At 39.1% G+C, this 19,296-nt stretch overlaps 1 protein-coding gene across 4 annotated transcripts in view; it reads left to right on the top strand.

Moving 5' to 3' along the window:
* Positions 1-4,408: 4,408 nt before the first annotated feature.
* RTN4 (reticulon 4) overlaps positions 4,409-19,296 on the top strand; it is a 78,579-nt gene continuing 63,691 nt past the window's right edge. For 3 of the 4 annotated variants that reach the window (XM_054473927.2, XM_054473936.2, XM_054473938.2), the window contains exon 1: positions 4,409-5,440. In XM_054473927.2, coding sequence (XP_054329902.1) covers positions 4,885-5,440 — 556 coding nt within the window. In that variant the 5' untranslated portion in view covers positions 4,409-4,884. Of the gene's footprint in view, positions 5,441-6,045; positions 6,115-19,296 lie in introns of those variants that run through there. The other variant, XM_054473935.2, reaches the window with a different exon arrangement.

The following is a 19,296-nucleotide window of genomic DNA, read 5'->3' on the forward strand; positions in this document are numbered from 1 at the left end:
AATAGCCTAATTTCTAATAATGCAGAGGACTGAAAACAGTTAAAGGAGAAATATTTGGTTCAATTTTAATTATGACTTTCGCTTGCTTATTATGTGATTTCTTTTTGGGACTTCACATTTTTATTTTAGGTCCAACACTAACTGTCAATGCTTAACTAGCATGACTGAAGAAGTTGATCATACATTTATATTTCTATTCTTATTACAGAATGGATTTAATATACGTTAAGATGTTGAACAGAACCATGAACTGCATTTCACAAAATGGTACATTTCATAAAATCTAAAATCCCAGCAAAATGATAGGGACAACAACCTAGCATGCTGTTAATTTTTCACTTAAGGGTGCCAAAATGATATTTCAGTCTTTTTTACATAGAAAGTTCAAATGTCATTCAGTGGCGCTCCTGAACACAGGCAAGTCATTTTCAGAGGTGAAAAAGCTGTGGTTGACTGCTCTTGAAACAGGTTTCTCTACAATCCACCTCTCATCTTTCTTCTCTTACCGAACCCACTCTGGTGTTCACATCCTGCTACATGTAGGCAAGAGTATACCCATCCTATGCCTTTTAACTCTTTTGAGGGGCATACATAATGCAAGGACAATTAACTTGTTCTACAAATACCAGTTTAGGTGTCAATTTAGCATTCTGCAAATAAGGTATAATACTATAGAAATGGAAGGGGTGATTTCCCCAAGTAATAGGTCTCTTACTGAAAACATGCAAGCACATTTGTGTCTGTTTGGCTTAGTGCTGTATTCTTCAAAGTCTTGAGCAGGGCCTGGTGCAGCCTGCATACCCAACAAATATTTCTCTTATGAAAAAGTATAAAGTGAAAGCACAAAAGGGATGGTTCAGCAAGATAAGAAAGATGAGAGGTGGATTACAGACACACCTGTTTCAAGAGCAATCAACCAGTTTCAAGAGCAGTCAACCACAGTTTTTTCACCTACTGAAAATGACTGGCCTGTGTTCAAGAGCACCACTGAATTACATTCAATCTTTCTATTTAAAAGAGACTGAAACATAATTTTGGTACTCTTAAGAATTTCTTTTTATTTTAACTATTTAAATTTTTTATTTGTATAAATTTGTGGGTACAAGTGTAATTTTGTTGCATGTATTGATTGCATAGTGGTCACCCTTTTAGTGTATCCATCACCCTAATAATGTACATTGTACCAATAAGGAATTTCTCATCATCCCCTCTCCTTCTCCCCAGTCTTCTGAGTCTCCACTATCATTCCAAACTCTATGTCCATATGTACACGTTATTTAGCTCTTGCTTATAAGTGAGACCATGATAATGGAAGAGAGATTGGTTAAGCTGACCTCCCAAAGTTCTCCCAACCCTGAGATTCTATGATTCTACCAGGCTGGATCTCTTGTAGTGTTCTCAGAGAGAACAGCTACTAACCAGTGGTATCTGAAAACTTTAATCTTCTACTTCTGATAAGGTATTTTCTTTTCTTTCTTTTTTTTTTTTTTTTTTTTTTTTTGAGATGGAGTTTTGCTCTTTTCACCCAGACTGGAGTGCAATGGCGCGATCTTGGCTCACTGCAACCCCTGCCTCTCAAGTTCAAGCAACTCTCCTGCCTCAGCCTCCCAAGTAGCTGGGGTTACAGGCATGCACCACCATGCCCTGCTAATTTGGTATTTTTAGTAGAGATGGGGTTTCACCATGTTGGCCAGGCTGGTCTCAAACTCCTGACCTCAAGAGATCTACCTGCCTCAGCCACCCAAAGTGCTGGGATTATAGGCATGAGTCACCATGCCTGGCCAATAAGCTATTTTCAAATATAAATTATTGAATAATTATTTTAAAACTATTATTAGTATCTAGAATGTACATTTTTCTTTTAACTGGTTCAAATGTCCACCAGAATTTTGTTAGTGATAGTGATATTTACATCTAGTTACAACAGTGTATAACTAGCTTTACTTTTAATTGCGGTAGTGCAGCAACAGCCTCCTTTCTTTTTCCTTCGTTGATCATTCTATGAAAGCTGGGCAAACTCTTTACTCATCTATCAAATACTTATTTTTTTAGAAGTCACTGAGATTAATAAAATTTATTTTTATTCTGCACCAGATAGTGCTTATATTATTGCATCAATATTAACTGCTATTTCTTATTAAAATTGTAAATCTACTATTTATAATTATTCTTTTGTGAAACTTTGATTAAAGATAGTCCCTTGAGACTATTTTAGCAGTAGTAGGTACAGGGATATATGAATGCAGAAATATCATATAAACAACTTGGAAATAACGTAAGTCCTATTTATATTAGACCTATATAAAAGCCCTGTGAAACTTATCATTAAGGAATTTCAGAAGAGTCATAGTGGGAAAAGCATACGGGGAAGACTGCTGATAGCTAAACTGTGACAATAGAAAAGGTCGTATCATAAAATACTGTTAGTATATTTTTGTATGTTTACGCAATTGGTTGAAAATCAGGCAGATTTTTGATAATTTTTGATAAATATTTGACAAAGACTTCAAATATGTCTCTTGTAGTCATTGTAGAAATTTGTTTTGTTTAAATTCATTTGGCATTAACCTCCCGCCCCAAAATTCTACATCAATACATCTCTCTTCCTACTCTTCCCAACCCCTCCAAAAAATAAAACCAAACTCAAAGCAAGTCACAAACGTTTTGTACAAATAAAGCCAGTTCTCCATGGAATTGATGTGATAGGTCTTGAATATATTGTTGATAATTAACCCAATCAAGTAACATTGCCAGGAAATCTTTATTCTTTTCCTTTTTTAAAGATTCATAAACTTTATTTCTTAGAGCAGTTTTAGGTTTACAGAAAAGTTGAACAGGAAGTACAGAGTTCCCATACACTCCCACTCCTGCCCCCAACCACAGTTTCCTCTATTATTAACATATCGCATTGAGGTGGTACGTTTGTTACATCTGATGAACTGATACTGATATATCATTAACTAAAGTCAATAGTCTACATTAGGGTTCACTCTTTCTGTTGTATAGTCCTATGGGTTTTGTCAAATGCATAATGTTATGTATCCACCATTACAGGATAATACGGAACAGTTTCACTGCCCCCAAAATCTTCTGTGTTCCACCTATTTATCCCTCCCTCCAACTTTTACTTTTCTTTTTTAATACCCAAATTAAGCCACAGTAATATAAATTAGTTGGAGCTAAGAATTTGCCAGTGATTCCTCATGGCAATCAAAATTTCTTAATTATTAATCTAGACTAGCACTGTCCAAAAGAAATATAATGTAAGCCATTATGTATTTAAAATACTCTAGAAGCTGCTTTAAAAACACAAGTAAAATTAATTTAATAATGTTATACTTATCCCAATATATCCAAAATATCAATTTCAACATTCAGTCAACACGAAAGCTGAGATATTTTACATTTTGGGGGTATTAATTCTGGAAATCCAGTGCACATTTTACACTTACAGCACATCTAATTTCAGCCTAGCTACCTACATACATTCTGAGTGTTCAATCAGTAGCCACAAGTAGCCAGTACCTGTCAGGTACAGCACAGATTTAGACTTTGAGCAACTTGAAAGCAGGTTATCCTCTTCTCCTCAGGGCCTCCAGAGTAGGCATGCAGTGAATATTTTTGAAAGGTAAATCAGAAAGATAAAAGGATCCTGATTCTTACAAAGATGTTCTGCAACTACTTTCTTTAAACTCTCCAGCCTCATAAAAAGTGGAATGGGGATCATGCTTATTCCTGCATATCAAACCAATGAGTATGGGGCTTCCTGACTCCCAGAAAGCCTGAATCATCCGAAATGTTGACTCATGAACCTAAGGTGACTGAAATGTAACGTGAACCAAATTAGCTTTCCAAGGCATCTTTGTATTTCCACTTTCCTGTCTCCCCGCTGCTTCTCTCTTTGGGTGACTCACCCTCTTACCATGTAAGAGTCCAGCAGGCAAGGCCCCAGACTCTTTTTGGAAGAAGAGCAGACTTTCAAATGCTCGGCCCCAGATCCCTAGTTAATTCAGCACAGCTGTTTTCCTACCAATTTCAGGGGCTGCGGTTTAGACTGAGTGAGCCTAACTGTCAAAAAACAATTTTTTTCTTATTTTAGGGTGGTAGTAGTAATGATGTAGTTTGGAACTTTACGTGAACAAATAATCTTTTATTTCAAAAATCTTTAAAAATCCTTAGGGCCCACTTCACAGTCCCGTTAATACCTTTCTCCAGTCGGGTTTCTTCCTTTGCCGGGAGGAAAGTTTCCACTCTCAGTTCCCCCAGGATAACGCCCTTCCGGTTGCGCGCCAGAAACCGCGCCGACCCCTCCCAGCCAGCAGCCCGCCCTCTTTCCCAGTGCTCTAACGACAGACGGACCCCCAGCTGCGGGCAAGGCCAAGACCCCACCCCAACTCACAGTTACGCAAAGTGGGGGTGGAGCTCCCAGCTCTCAGCCCCGCCCATTGAACGCAATCCCAGCCAGTAAGAGAGAGGAAGTGCCGTAGTCCCCACCCACTTTCATCTCCTTCCCTTTCCGTTGGCCCGGCTGGTCGCCTGTCTTCTCGAACCTGTAGCCGATTGGCTCTCTCCCTCCCGCGCCAGTCCCTGCCCTCCCCCGGGGAGGGTGAGTCACGCCAAACTGGGCGGAGAGTCCGCTGGCCTCACTCCTAGCTCGTCTGGGCGGCGGCGGCGGCAACTGGGGACAGGGCGGGTGGCGCATCAACGGCGCGGAGGCAGGAGGAGCAGTCTCATTGTTCCGGGAGCCGTCACCACAGTAGGTCCCTCGGCTCGGTCGGCCCAGCCCCTCTCGGTCCTCCCCAACCCCCCACAACCGCCCGCGGCTCTGAGACGCGGCCCCGGCGGCGGCGGCAGCAGCTGCAGCATCATCTCCACCCTCCAGCCATGGAAGACCTGGACCAGTCGCCTCTGGTCTCGTCCTCGGACAGCCCACCCCGGCCGCAGCCCGCGTTCAAGTACCAGTTCGTGAGGGAGCCCGAGGACGAGGAGGAAGAAGAGGAGGAGGAAGAGGAGGACGAGGACGAAGACCTGGAGGAGCTGGAGGTGCTGGAGAGGAAGCCCGCCGCCGGGCTGTCCGCGGCCCCAGTGCCCACCGCCCCTGCCGCCGGCGCGCCCCTGATGGACTTCGGAAATGACTTCGTGCCGCCGGCGCCCCGGGGACCCCTGCCGGCCGCGCCCCCAGTCGCCCCGGAGCGGCAGCCGTCTTGGGACCCGAGCCCGGTGTCGTCGACCGTGCCCGCGCCATCCCCGCTGTCTGCTGCCGCAGTCTCGCCCTCCAAGCTCCCTGAGGACGACGAGCCTCCGGCCCGGCCTCCCCCTCCTCCCCCGGCCAGCGTGAGCCCCCAGGCCGAGCCCGCGTGGACCCCGCCAGCCCCGGCTCCCGCCGCGCCCCCCTCCACCCCGGCCGCGCCCAAGCGCAGGGGCTCCTCGGGCTCCGTGGGTGAGTGCCGCGCCCTCTCGCTTCGCGCCGCCCCTCGCGCCCCTCGCGCCCCTCCCTCTTTTGTGTGCAGCCCCAGATGCTTTGGGCTGGGCTCTGCTCTCCGCCCCGAGGGCGCTTTGTCTGCGGACTTCGGGGCGATGGCGCCCCGTCTGGTTGGAAGCGCGGGGAGAAGGGTGGGGCGGCCCTTGGAGCCCGGGTTTGTTCTTATTGTCCGTCTTGGTTTCGGGGAACACGTGCACCGCTCCCGGCTCCCACTTCTACCCTCTGTGATGCCCAGCGTACCGATTCTCGGAAGTTAGGCACCCACCCGTAGTAGGAGCTGGGTATATACCCGGGAGCCAGGGTTGTGGATTTACTGGGTTGGTTGGGCTTCGAGGTGAGGAAGAAAGGCCTTGGCACCCAGATCTTTTTAGGAGGTGCTTTTGTCTACCCGTCTGGGTTGCTCCTTTGGAAAAGGTGCAATTTTGCTGCGGGTCTGTTGGCCTGCGTTCTGCCCCGGGCTCCCTCCTCACCTCCTGCCTGGCGTGGGTGGCCCCTTTGCGCTTCCCCTCCCCCTTCTCCTGTGCTCGTGGGGAGCTGGCCGAGTGGAAAACGTCCACATTGACCCAACCGCAGTGAAGGGAGAGCGCCTCCAGTGGTGTGGTGCGTGGAGAAATGGGAAGGAGAGAGTTCTGGTAAAGTCCTGCCACCGCCCAGCTCCCCGGGGTGTGATGTGGACTGCTCCCCACCAGCTAAACCGAGCCAGGGAGAGGGGATCTAGGCATTGTGTTCGAGGGGGCGTAGTTTTGCCGGGGTTTCAGCTGCAGGGTCGGAGGAATTGCTGTTAGTGTGGACTTGGCCCAGCCTCTTAGTGCATCATAATTGAATCTTACAGAAAAAAATAAAAGGCAAAATGGTTGACATTCCTAAAGAAGGGAAAACCTGTGGATTCCTTGCCAGGAATTGGCTAATTGAACTCGTGGCAGATTTACCATGAGACACAGAGAAATGTTTTGAGACAGACATTTTCATATATATTGGTTAGAAATACTGTTTTTCAGAAGTGATATGTTTTAGGTTATAGAATCAAAATACAGTCACGTGCCGCATAACGACGTTTAAGTCAAGGACAGACCGCATTTGCAACGGTGGCTCCATAAGGTTGTAATGGAGCTGAAAAATTCCTGCCGCCTAGCGACGTCTTGATCTTGACCCTGTGTAGGCCTAGGGTAATGCGTTTGTATCTTAGTTTTTAACAAAAGTTAAAAAAAAAAAAGAAAAAAGCCTATAGAATAAGAATATAAATTTTTTTCTATAGCTTTAAAATGTGTTTGTGTTTTAAGTTAAACGTTATTACAAAAGAGCCAAAAAGTTTATAAAATAGAAAAGATACAGTAAGCTAAGGTTAATTTGTTATTGAAGAAATATATCTAAAGATAAATTTAGTGTAGCCTAACCGTAGAGTGTCTGTAAGTTGTACAGGAGTGCGTGGTAATGTCCTAGGCCTTCACGTTCACTCACTACTCACATCCAGAGCAGCTTCCAGGCTAGCAAGCTCTATTCATGGCCAGTGCCCTGTACACGTGTGCCATCTTTTAATCCTTTGTACAGTGTTATTTTAGGTATGTTTAGATAAACACTACACAAATACCATTGTGTTACAGTTGCCTACAGTAACATTCTGTATAGGTTAGTAGCCTAGGAGCAATTGATTATACCATATAGCCTACATATAGGTGTGTAGTAGGCTCTACCATCTAGGTTTGTGTAAGTACACTGTGAGGTTTGCACAACGACAAAATTGCCTAACAATACATTTCTCAGATCCCGTTCCCCCTGTTTAGCGAGGCATGACTATGTATGGTCTGTAAAATAGTTTTCAAGTTCTTTCATTCACCTAAGTCCCTGATTGTATATTATTATTTAGGCACATTGTTTTATTGCCGTTTTCATCTTGGGAAATTATTTTGGAAGCGAAATAAATCATGTTTGTTAGAGATTGAGAATGCATAATATTAGATGCATTCATAAGTACTTGCTACTTTGGGGACAGAAAGTGTCCCACTAGCAGTAGGACCTTTATGTGTAAAAGGTCAAGAATCAAGTAGTGTAAACTGCCTGCTTGGAAATCTTCATAGCCTTGTAGGATGTTAGAGGTGATTCCTTTCTTAAAAGAAAATCAGTCTGATTTTTTTTTCTCAATTCACTTCTCCATAATGGGGGAAAATAAGCCAATTGCGAGCTTTTGAGTAATATTTTGATGTTGACGGACTCCTCACTCCCATACTACTCAAAACACTAATTGCCATATTAAAGGTCTTAGAAGATGAGGAGTAACTCAATCTTTCCGTTTTTCTGTATGAAAAAGACATAGTTGAGGGAAACTGAGGTAAGAGAGAAAAATATAAAATAAGTTTTTAAACAGGAATTTTTTTTTTTTTTTTTTTTGAGATAGTCTCCCTCTTGTCACCAGGCTGGAGTGCAATGATGCAATCTTGGCTCACTGCAACCTCCGCCTCCCAGGTTCAAGTGATTCTCCTGCGTCAGCCTCCCGAGTAGCTGGGATTACAGGTGCCTGCCACCACGCCTGGCTAATTTTTGTATTTTTAGTAGAGACGGGATTTTACCATGTTGGCCAGGCTGGTCTTGAACTCCTGACCTCCGGTGATCCACCCACCTTGGCCTCCCAAAGTGTTGGGATTACAGGCATGAGCCACTGCGCCTGGCCACAGGAAGTTTAATGATTGACAAAAGCATACTAATCTTGGTATGGGAACAAAGAAAAGAGTTCTGTCTTTGAACATTAGGGATTCAGGGGGTGACAGCACTCTCTTGGAATCTTGTGTGTTGGAATGCTGAGGTTGGAAGGCAATGGGGAAAGAATATTGCCTGTTAAGGGACCTTATCTTTACAGAGTTCCCTAATTCCGTATTGATGATACTTATTGGGAAACTTTAGTTTTTTTAGTAAGTGTAAGAACTTTGTGATTATGGTCATGGATAGTTAACCATTTTCAGTGTGTCTGGATTTCTTAATGCATTCAAGAGTTTGTTAATTAATTCAACCCATTATTAATTACCTACCAAGAGACAGGATCTATTCTAAGCTTTGAGGGTATAGCAATAAGCAAGACACATATGCTCCCCCTTGGGAAAGTACAGATAATAAGCACATGAATAAAGAATCCGGAATACTGGTGTTATGAGGAAAATAAACAGGATAATGGCATAGAGAATGATGGGGATTTATGGGGGCTTTTTTAGGTTAGGTGACACTAAGAAAGGCTTAGAAGGTGAGATTTGAGCTGCAGAGAAGAAAACATTTCCAAGCAACTTCAGGGCAAAACCCTGAGGCAGGAATGAGCTCTTTGTGTCTGAGAATCTAGTGTTTAAGACTAGTGAGAAAAACTAGTGGGAGAGTGAAGAGGTGGCCTTACCCACCCAGATCATTGGGCTTCTCTAACAGGCGATGGTAAAAACGTTTCGCTTTTTAAAAAAATTAAAATATGCTTATTAAATAATTATATTGTGATTTTGGAACTAAAATAAGTTTGGAAGATTCAGGGCTACTGAAAGGACTGATGTGAGACAAAGGTGAGAAATGTGCAGAGCAGGGTTAGAAGCATAGACTAGCCTACCTGGAAGAGAGGGTTTCTAGATCACTGACACTTGTCTGTTTAACATTGCTGTTTACATTATTTATGAGTAAGCCCTGATTTTCATCTGTTAATAAGTTGTAATTTTACTGTTTGCTGTTGTGCCCAGAGCATCTCCATCGCAATGCAGTAACTGAAGTGAGACTAAAACCTCTCACTTGAGAGCCATTTTTCATGGGAAAATACTTGGCTTAGTGGTGGGTTAAGTTAGGCTTTGAGGATATGCACAGAAAACTCTGGCTAGAAATTGATTTGAGAGCAGTGCAAACATAATTAAGGGTGACTTCGAGCTGGTCTCTGGACATGTTCTAAACCAAGGTTAATTAAGACCGAAAATATGTAGATCTGGATTCTGAAAGATACTGAATGCCAAATTAAGGAATTTGGATTTTATCATTCCACTTTAATCCATGCTCTGCTATCCAGTTGCCCTTGCTTTTGGTAATTTATATTATGAAACCAAAAATGTTTTTATTAATTGTTGTTTCTAAAGTTATTATTTTTCACCCCCTCTCGAATTAGAGCTTTTGGCTTTGGGAAGACAGCCATTGAAGGTTATTTGAAGTGAGGCAAGGCACCGGGAAAGCAGTATTAGAAAATTGGTGACAATATTCAAGATAGGTGGGAAGGAAAAACAGATGAATTATTTAGAAAGCTATTACAGTAGTTCTGAGAGAGATGAGTAGGGCCTGAACTATTTCATTATTTGTTCATTCAGTGAAAATGGAATAGAAGGGAGGAATATAAGAGTATAAGAAGCATGCTTTCTTTAATTGGCTATGAATCTCTGTTTTTATAGTTAGGTTACAAAGAGGCTGTATGAAAGACGAATTGATAGGACTTGGAAACCATGAATGTAAAGACAAAGAAAAGAATATTAGTGCTTATTAAATCAGTTTCAGAGACTACCAAAATTTAATTGCCATGAAAATTTGTATAAAATTGAATATTGCTCATAAATATAGATTATGGGTTGGGGCTTAAAAATTACTAGTTTTTACTATCATGAAGCCATTTTTTATATGATCATTTCTATTGGCATAGGAGCATGTATTAGAAATTTTAAGATTTTGAGTGACATATGGTTTAAATATTAGGTATCAGTTCTTAATATAAAGTCCAAGTTCCCAGGAAGTAGATGCTTCTAAACACAAGAAAGTCATGCCCTGTCCATTCCCCACTTTGATTTTTGTCATTCTAAATAATTTCTGGTTAAGCCATTTCTTATTTTTAAAAGTTGGGAATAAGTAGTATACTCCTTATGGATATGGTGAATTATGTTTCAGATTGGTTCCTGGGCAACCCAGTGTCAAATTTGTGGTGTTTTTTTTTTTTTTTAGTGATTTGCAAACTCTCTCAAATCCTTTTTAAAATGAAGTGATGGATATATGTGGAACCACTGATAAATAACTGCATGGAATAGTGTTTAGAAAACATGCTATTTTAGTGCTATATTATTGTAAACTTAAAGGATTTGCCATATTGTAAAAACATTTCTGAAAAGGAGCATGTTACCTGTTGACTATTAATTGGCTTTGTTTTATGTGTAGTTATTTTCTTTTAAAAAATCTAAAAACCAAGAAACAATGGTCTCACTTTTGTCCAGGCTGGTCTCAAACTTGGGGCCTGAAGCGATCCTCCTGCCTGGGCCTCCCAAAGTGCTGGGATTACAGGCATGAGCCACCATGCCTGTTAAGTTTTTGTTTGTTTGTTTGTTTTGAGACAGAGTCTTACTCTGTCGCTCAGGCTGGAGTGCAGTGGCATGATTATGGCTCACTATACCCTTGACCTCCTGGGCTTAAGCAGTCCTCCCACTTCAGCCCCCCAAGTAGCTGAGACTACAGGTGCACACCACCATGCTGGCTATTTTTTAAAAATTTTTTAAATTTTATTTTTTTAAAAAACTTTTATATTTATGTATTTATATTTTGGAGACAGGGTCTTGCTCCTTCACCCAGGGCTAAAGTATAGTGGTGCAATCTTGGCTCACTGCAGCCTTATCTTGTGGGCTCAAGTGATCCTGCCACCTCAGCCTCCCAACCAGCTGGGACCACAGGCACGTACCACCACTCCTGGCTTATTTTTGTATTTTTCGTGGAGATAGTGTTTCGCCATGTTGCCCAGGCTGGTCTCAAATTCATGAGCTCAAGCAGTCTTCTCAAAGTGCTGGGTTTACAGGCGTGAGCCACCATACCCAGCCTAAATATATTTTTATTTTTATTTTATTTTATTTTATTTTTGAGGTGGAGCCTTTCTCTGTAGCCCAGGCTGGAGTGCAGTGGCGCAATCTCGGCTCACTGCAACCTCCACCTCCTAGGTTCCAGCAATTCTCCTGTCTCAGCCTCCCGAGTAGCTGGGACCACAGGCATGCGCCACCACACCTGGCTAATTTTTGTATTCTTAGTAGAGATGGGGTTTCACCATGTTGGCCAGGCTGGTCTTGAACTCCTGACCTCAGGTGACCCACCTGCCTCGGCGTCCCAAAGTGCTGGGATTACAGATGTGAGCCACTGCTCCCAGCCTTATTTTTATTTTTTTAAAGATGGTGTCTTACTATGTTGGCCAGGTTGGTCTTGAACTCCTGGGCTCAAGCAATTCTCCCACCTCGACCTCTGAAAGTGTTGAAATTACAGGTGTGAGCCACTGTGCCCCGCCAGTTATTTTCATAATATACCTTCAAGCAACTTATTTGAATAACTACTGATTCAAAGCCTCAATTTAATGGTTCCTTTTTAAGGTATTTGGCTAGCCCAGGATAAAAGTATAAACTGAATGGCTATTTCTTGATTCTTCCCTGGAACCCTTAAATAAATAGAAGTAAATGTTGCAGATATACTATACTTATGGTACATTCTTTGAGACTTTTTGTTCCTGTTTCTAAAGGGATCTGGTTCTTCTGAGGATGACAGCACTAGGGATGGGAACTGTAATGGTAAAACCATAGTTCTCAGTAGTGTTTGAATGAATGTGACCTTTGTAGATAGCTAGTGCAGGACATAGGTATGCAAAATGATGAGACCCAGCTTTACTGATGCTAAGATTTTCTCAGACTAATGCCATCATCATCCTTTTTAACCCCAAAGGAGGAGTTGATAATTTCATATTTAAGCTATTATTGATTTTTATGTTTCTTGGAATGATGATCATTGATTTTTAAGTTGCTTTCATCACGTGTTTCCATAATATTCTGTTCTTATCTCTTCATAGTGTATATCATTCTATATAAGGTAATGGTATGGTTACTGATTTCTGTCCTCCACCAGACGGTGTACTCCTTGAGGAAAGGTGCTGTTACCTTTTTCTTTGAGGAAAAGGACTATATGCATTGTATCTGCATTGCAGTGCCTTAGATGTGATAAGAACTCAGTCTGTTGAATGAGTAAGATGCTGATCTTCATATTCTGTATAGTTCTAGAATTACTATAATATTTTCTCTCAATAAAAATCCCAAATCTTATGAAAGCATTTATTTATTTATATATACAAGGTAAAAATTCCAAACAGTACAAGAATATACAGAAAAGTAACTCTTTCTACCTGTTACCCAGATTTCCACAAGTTGTCTTCTGTAGATCCACCCTCTGTTAGTAGTTTCTTGAGTATCTGTTTAGAGATAATCTGTGGGTAAATATTTATTTATACGTGTATAACCTTTTCACTTTCTTTATTTTCCACAAAAATAGATGCAGAGGACTCTGGGGATGTACCATATTTTATTTAATCAGTCCCTTATTGATGGTTATTTAGGTTGATACTTAGTTTTTTCTCTTACAAATAATATTCCTGTGAACACTCTTGTATACACTTCTTTGGGAATACATGCCATTATATATGTTGTAGGATAAATCTGTGCAAGTAGAATTACTGCTTCAAAGGATATTTGCATTTAAAATGTTGGTAGCTAATGCCAAAGTGTCATTCAAAGAATGGTTCCAACCTTTATTCCCACCAACCTGTTAAGTTAGCTTTTCCCTTATATCTTTACCAGCACAGTATATTCGTGAACTAATACATTGTTTAGCAAATTGTCCTTTTAAATTTGAGTCATTTTTCATAGGCTTAGGTGTCAAATTTTTTCTGATCACAGCTTTTGCCTATTCTTTTGGGTTTTTGGTCTCATATATGTAGATTCACTTATTCTGCATTGTAAGGAAACTAGCCTTTTGTCATGTCTTGAAAACTTTTTATTGATTTGTTATTTGTATTTTGACCTTATGGTATATTTTTCTGTTTAGAAATTTTTACATAGTCAGATTCATCATTTTCTTTTATGACTTTGAGTCATAAAAGTCAAAAAAGTCATTGAGTTTTATGGAATTCTTAGAAAATCCTTCTTGAGGATCATAAAAATTTTCCCCCATGTTTACTCCTAGTAAGTACTTTTATACTTTTTATGATTTCATTTTAACATTTAATTATTTGATTTATTTGCAGTTTGTTTTGTTCTAGAGAGTGAAGTAGTGAAATAATTTTATATTTCAAGATTATTTCCCATTTGTTCCAATACCTTTTATTTTGAATTATCCTTCTTAATCACTTTGAAGTACCATTTTTGTCATATTCTTGTAGTATGGGTGAAATATTTCCTCTGCTTTTCCATTTATCTGTCAGTTCACACAGAAGTATCAGACTGTTGTGCTATAATTTTTAAATACTAGCTAAACGGCTTTTCCATAAATATTTTTCTTGGCTATCTTATGTGTGTATAATTTTCTACCTTATCTTAAAATTTTTTTTATCTTGTCCCCTCTCCCTCTGTTGGAGTTTTAGTAGGTTGCATTACATTTATGGATTAATTTTGGGGAGAATTGAAATACTTTTGGTGTTGATATTGTGTATTTTTCCATAAACACATGGTTTTTATTAACATGTATTTTTAAAAAATTTGGCATATAATTAGGTGAACTAGAGACTTTTAAAAATAAATATTCTAGCCTCCTTGTAACATACTGAATTATACAGGTATTTGGCTCTCTCTTTTCAATTGATAATTGACTGAGAAAGAAAGCTAAGTCTTCCTGCTTTTTCATTTCCCAAAAAAAAAAAAAAAAAAAAATTGTGTTGAGAAAGAAAGAAATATTCTCTGTACTCCTGTAGTAGGAGCTATAGCTGCCAAATACTGGATTTTTTTTTTTAAAAGCAGTCTCTTTACATAGGTGGCCCTCTACTTTTCAAAAATAATTATTTCTTTAATAACTTGTTTTTCTCATTGATGGAATTGTTACCACAGATACAGAAAGTTTATAAAGTTTTGTTGTTCAAGAGTTTGGAGTTGCTGCTTATATTGGTGGTCTCTTGGGAGTTCAATATTAAGAAAAAAATTAATATATTCCTTTTTTTTGTTTTTTAAACTAGGCCTAGGGCTGAGTAAGAGGACAAGAAAGATGAATAGAGGTTGTACTTATGAGAGGTATAGGTAGCAGATGAAGGAAAAAATACAGGCCCCTAGTTCTAAAGAATTTTCTGCTCTTAAAACCAGAGGAGTTTTGTGATTGGCCTTACAGGACATATTTACAGATCTCTGAACTGCTTTTGTGGAAAGAGAGAAGCTTACTTAAGGATTCCAGGTCTGCCTACATGTTCTTTCTCCCCAACTTTGTAGGTTGATTTATAAACTCGCCTAATTGGAAGGTGTCATTATTGAGTTCGTTTATCCCAGTGCCCTGACAACCCTAGATGGAGGTGACCTAAAAGTGTTAAAACTTTTTATTTTTAAGCTACTAGAGGTTTTGATCTCAGAAAATAAGGGAATTTACTTTTATTTATTCTCTTCCTTTCTGAAGAGTTTACCAAAGATGCTTGTATCTATGATATAAATCCCTTTCATAGTCTGGAACTTCTCAGTCTTAATTCATCAACATCATTGTTAAATTATGGAAAGTTTTATTTTACCAAATTCTGATATTTTAATTTTGTATAAAAACCAAATTTTATATAAAATAACTTGATAAAAACTTTGTTAGATGCCTTTGCTTGCATAGGTGAATGACTGAAAATCAGAATATAGAAGATCAAGTTAGTATTTCATTATATTTTATAGGCCATCTGTACTACACAGAGATCTGCCATAAGGATTAGGGCTGTAAGACATCACTTTTGAACAAGGACTGAGAAACTGCCACCTGCAACATACCTTCTCATTTACCCTCTCTCATCAACCAAACTTACTCTTGTTCCCTTATTAAAATTTTGTTAATGAAACATGTTGCAGGGGATATGGTTAAGTTTAACATTGATAGACTCAAACACATATATATTTTAATGGAATACTAAAAGAGTTGAGGGTAAAACTATGGTTAAAATGGCTTCAATACAATAGAATTAGAATAGGTATCAAGCATCCAGCTAATGTTCACATTTCCATTTTTTTATTTAGAGATGGAGTTTCACTCTTGTCACCCAGGCTGGAGTGTAGTGGTGTAAGTTTGGCTCACTGCAACCTCCACCTCCTGGGTTCAAGTGATTCTCCTGCCTCAGTCTCCAAGTAGCTGTGATTACAGGCACCCAACACTACACCTGGCTAATTTTTGTATTTTTAGTAGAGATGGGGTTTCACCATATTGGGCAGGCTGGTCTCGAACTCCTGACCTCAGGTGATTCACCTGCCTTGGCCCCCCAAAGTGCTGGTGTGAGCGAGCGTGCCTGGCCTCACATTTACTGTTATTTACTGAATGTCATAAATGGTCTTTCTTTCTGTTTTTACGGTTAGAATCAGAATTCGAGTAAGGTCCACATATTACAATAGATCAATTTGATGTGTTAGTCTTTTAATCTGTCGATGAGTTCTCCTTTGCTTGTGGTCTCTCTCTGCAATTTATTTGTTGAAGAATGCCCATACACCTTTTTCACCTTAATGTTTTTATTAAGACATAATTTACATGCAGTAAAATGCATAAATTTTAAGTTTTAACAGTTTTACATTTTGACAAATGCATACATTTATTTATCCACACCTCTGACAAGATATAGAACATTTCTATCAGCCTAGAAAGATCTCTTGGGTCCTTAGCAGTCAGTCCTTCAATTCTTTGCTCTGGTTCCTACCCCCAACACCAATCCCAAACAACTACTGTTTTGATTTCTTTCATCATAGATTAGTTTTACGTATTTTAAAGCATCAGTCATATGAATGGAATCATACATTTTGTGCTTGGCTACTTGCATTCAGCATGATGCTTTTAAGACTTACTAATGATGCTGCAGGTATCAGTAATTTGTTCCTTTTAACTGCTGAGTGGTATTCCATGCTAAGAATATAGCACAGTTTAATTATTCACTTGTTGGATGTTTGGATTATTGTTTTTGGCTACTATGAACAAAAGAATGCTGTGAACATTCTTACATAGACATTTTTGTATGCATATATTTTCATTTCTCTTAGGTAAATACTTGAGAGTAGAATTGCTGAGTCATGGGGTAACTATCTATTTAAGTTTATAAGAAGTTGCTTAACTGTTCCCCCAACCACTTCCACCAGCAATGTGTGAGAATTCTTGTGGCTTTACATTTTCACCAACATTTGATACTGTCAGTTTTTTAAATTCTAACCATTTTAGTGGTTATGTAGTGGTTCCTCATTGTGGTCTTAATCTAGATTTCCCTAGGGACTAATGAATTAGAGGACTTTTACATGTCCTTTGTGTGTATGTTTTCTTTGGTGAAGTGTCTGTTCAAGTAATTTGCCCATTCTTAAATTGTGTTGTATGCCTTTTTTTTCCTACAAATTTGTAAGAGTTCTCTCTATATATTATGAATACAAATCTTTGGTCTGATACATGTGTTGTGAATATATTCTCCTAGTCTGTAGCTTGCCTATTAATTTTATTGATGTTTCTTTTGATGAGTATAAATTTTTAATTTTGAGAAGTCATAATTACTTTTTCTGTCATGTTTAGTGCTTTCTTTGTGATGTCTAAGACATCTTTGCCTCCTTCCAAGATTGTGAAGACACTTTGTTTTCTTCTAGAAGCTTGATAGTTTTAGCTTTTGTTTGTCTTGATCCATTTTGAGGTAGTTTTTGTCTATGCTATGAGTTATCATAGATCCAGATTTATTTGTTTCTTTTCCATGCATATAATACCCAGTTATCCCAGCAGAGTTTTTTGAAAATATTTTTCTCTTTCTATTGAATTGCTTTGATGCCTTTGGGAAAAAAAATTGACCATATGAAGTGTGTCTATTTATATACATCTGTTTTGTTCTATTGATTTGTCTATCCTTATGCCAATACTTGATTATTGTAGTTTTATAGCAAGTCATAAAATTAAGTAGTATGACTGCAAGTTTGATCTTTTTTCAAAATTGTTTTGTGTCTTCTAGGTCCCTAGTATTTTTGCATAAATTTCAGAATCAGCTTGTTCATTTCTATAAAATGCCTGTTATGAGTTTGATTGGGATTGCATTGAATCTAGAGATTAATAGGGGGGATAAGTGACATCTTAGGATTTGAGATTTTACACTACTTCAAAGGTAACAGGTTAGCCTGTCATAGTTTCATGGATGCTGGCAGAGGATATAAGATGCCTGGGTCAGAGGCAAAGGACTTCATTACTCACAGCAATGACAGTAGCCAGAATATTAGCATTTTCTTGTGCCAGTTCCCTCAGCTCCATTTCACGTGGAGCAACACTGAGATGACTGAGTGAAATCTGTACCTGTAGCAGGTTGTATTATAGGACAGAAATCTTAAGCTTAGGGAAACAAATCTTTTGTGTCATATTATAAGCATGGCTGCTAGTTGCTGAAGAAGAAGAAACTGTCTCTGTTTTCCGAGGCTGTTCACAATACAAACGTTTTTAAAAGATAGGAACAAAGGGAAGATGTGTAAAAACACAATATACTCATAGAGAACTGTTTCCTGACACTCAACAATATTATATCTTTCAACCCATGAACGTGCTATCTCTGTTGTTCAGATCATCTGTAATTTCTCTCAGCAGTGTTTTTCAGTATAGCAATTTTTGTGCATCTCTTGTGAAATTTATGCCTAAATATTTTATGTTTTTTTGTTACAGTAAATGTTATTTAGAAAATATTTTCATTTTCCCTTCGTTGCTACTGTATGGAAATAGAGTTAAGTTTTGTATATTGTCTTTGCATCTATCCTGTATCCTTGTAAATTCACTACTAGCTTTGGTAGGGTTATTTTATTTTGAATCCTTAGGATTTTCCAACTATACAGTCCTATTGTCTGTAAGTTACGATAGTTTTACTTTTCTCTTCAGATCTTTATGAGAAGCCTGGTAGATTGCTTGTTTTACACAGAATCTTGAGTGAATGCATTAGTCTTTCACCTTTAAGTATGATGTTAGCTGCATATTTTTCCTAGATATCCTGACTCTTAGGTTGAGAAAGCTTCCTTCTATTCCTAGTTTGCTGATAGTTTTTATGATAACAGGTGTTGAAATTTGTCAGATAAGTTTTTGACACTTGTTGAGATGATCGTATGGTTTTTCTTTTTTGGGCCGTTGTTACTATAGTGAATTTCGTTATTTGATTTAAAAAAACTTTTTAAATTTATTTATTTTTATTTTTATTTTTGAGACAGTCTTGCTCTGTTGCCTGGGCTGGAGTGCAGTGGCACGATATTGGCTCACTGCAACCTCTGCCTCCTGGTTTCAAGCGTTTCTCGTGCCTCAGCCTCCTGAGTAGCTGGGACTACAGGTGCACGCCACCACACCTGGGTAATTTTTGTATTTTTAGTAGAGACAGGGTCTTACTATGTTGGCCAGGTTGGTCTCAAACTCTTGGCCTCAAGTGATCTGCCCACCTCAGCCTCCCAAAGTGCTGGAATTACAGGCATGAGCCACTGCACACGGCCTATTGTTTGATTTTGAATGTTAAACCAACCTCACCTTCCTGGAATTAAACCCCATTTGGTGATGATTATACTTTTTATGAGTTGCTGGATTCAATCTGCTACTATTTTATTGAAGATTTTTTGCATGTGTGGTTATGAGGAATATTGTTATATAAATTAATTTTAATTTTCTTGTTATATCCTTGTCTGGTTTGGGTATTAATGCATAAATCTATAAAAATTTTATGGGAAGTGTTTGCTTTTCCTTTATATGCTGAAAGAGTTTGTGTAAGGTTGGTACTATTCATTAGATGTTTTATGTTTTCTTCGTGGAGGTTTTAAGTTACAAGTATAGTCACACAGGGCTATTCTGATTTTTGATTTCTGCTTGTGTCAGTTTTGGTAATTTGTGTCTTTCAAGGA

The sequence above is a fragment of the Pongo pygmaeus genome, chromosome 12 (genome assembly GCF_028885625.2).
Source record: "Pongo pygmaeus isolate AG05252 chromosome 12, NHGRI_mPonPyg2-v2.0_pri, whole genome shotgun sequence".
NCBI classification, from domain to species: Eukaryota; Metazoa; Chordata; class Mammalia; order Primates; family Hominidae; genus Pongo; species Pongo pygmaeus.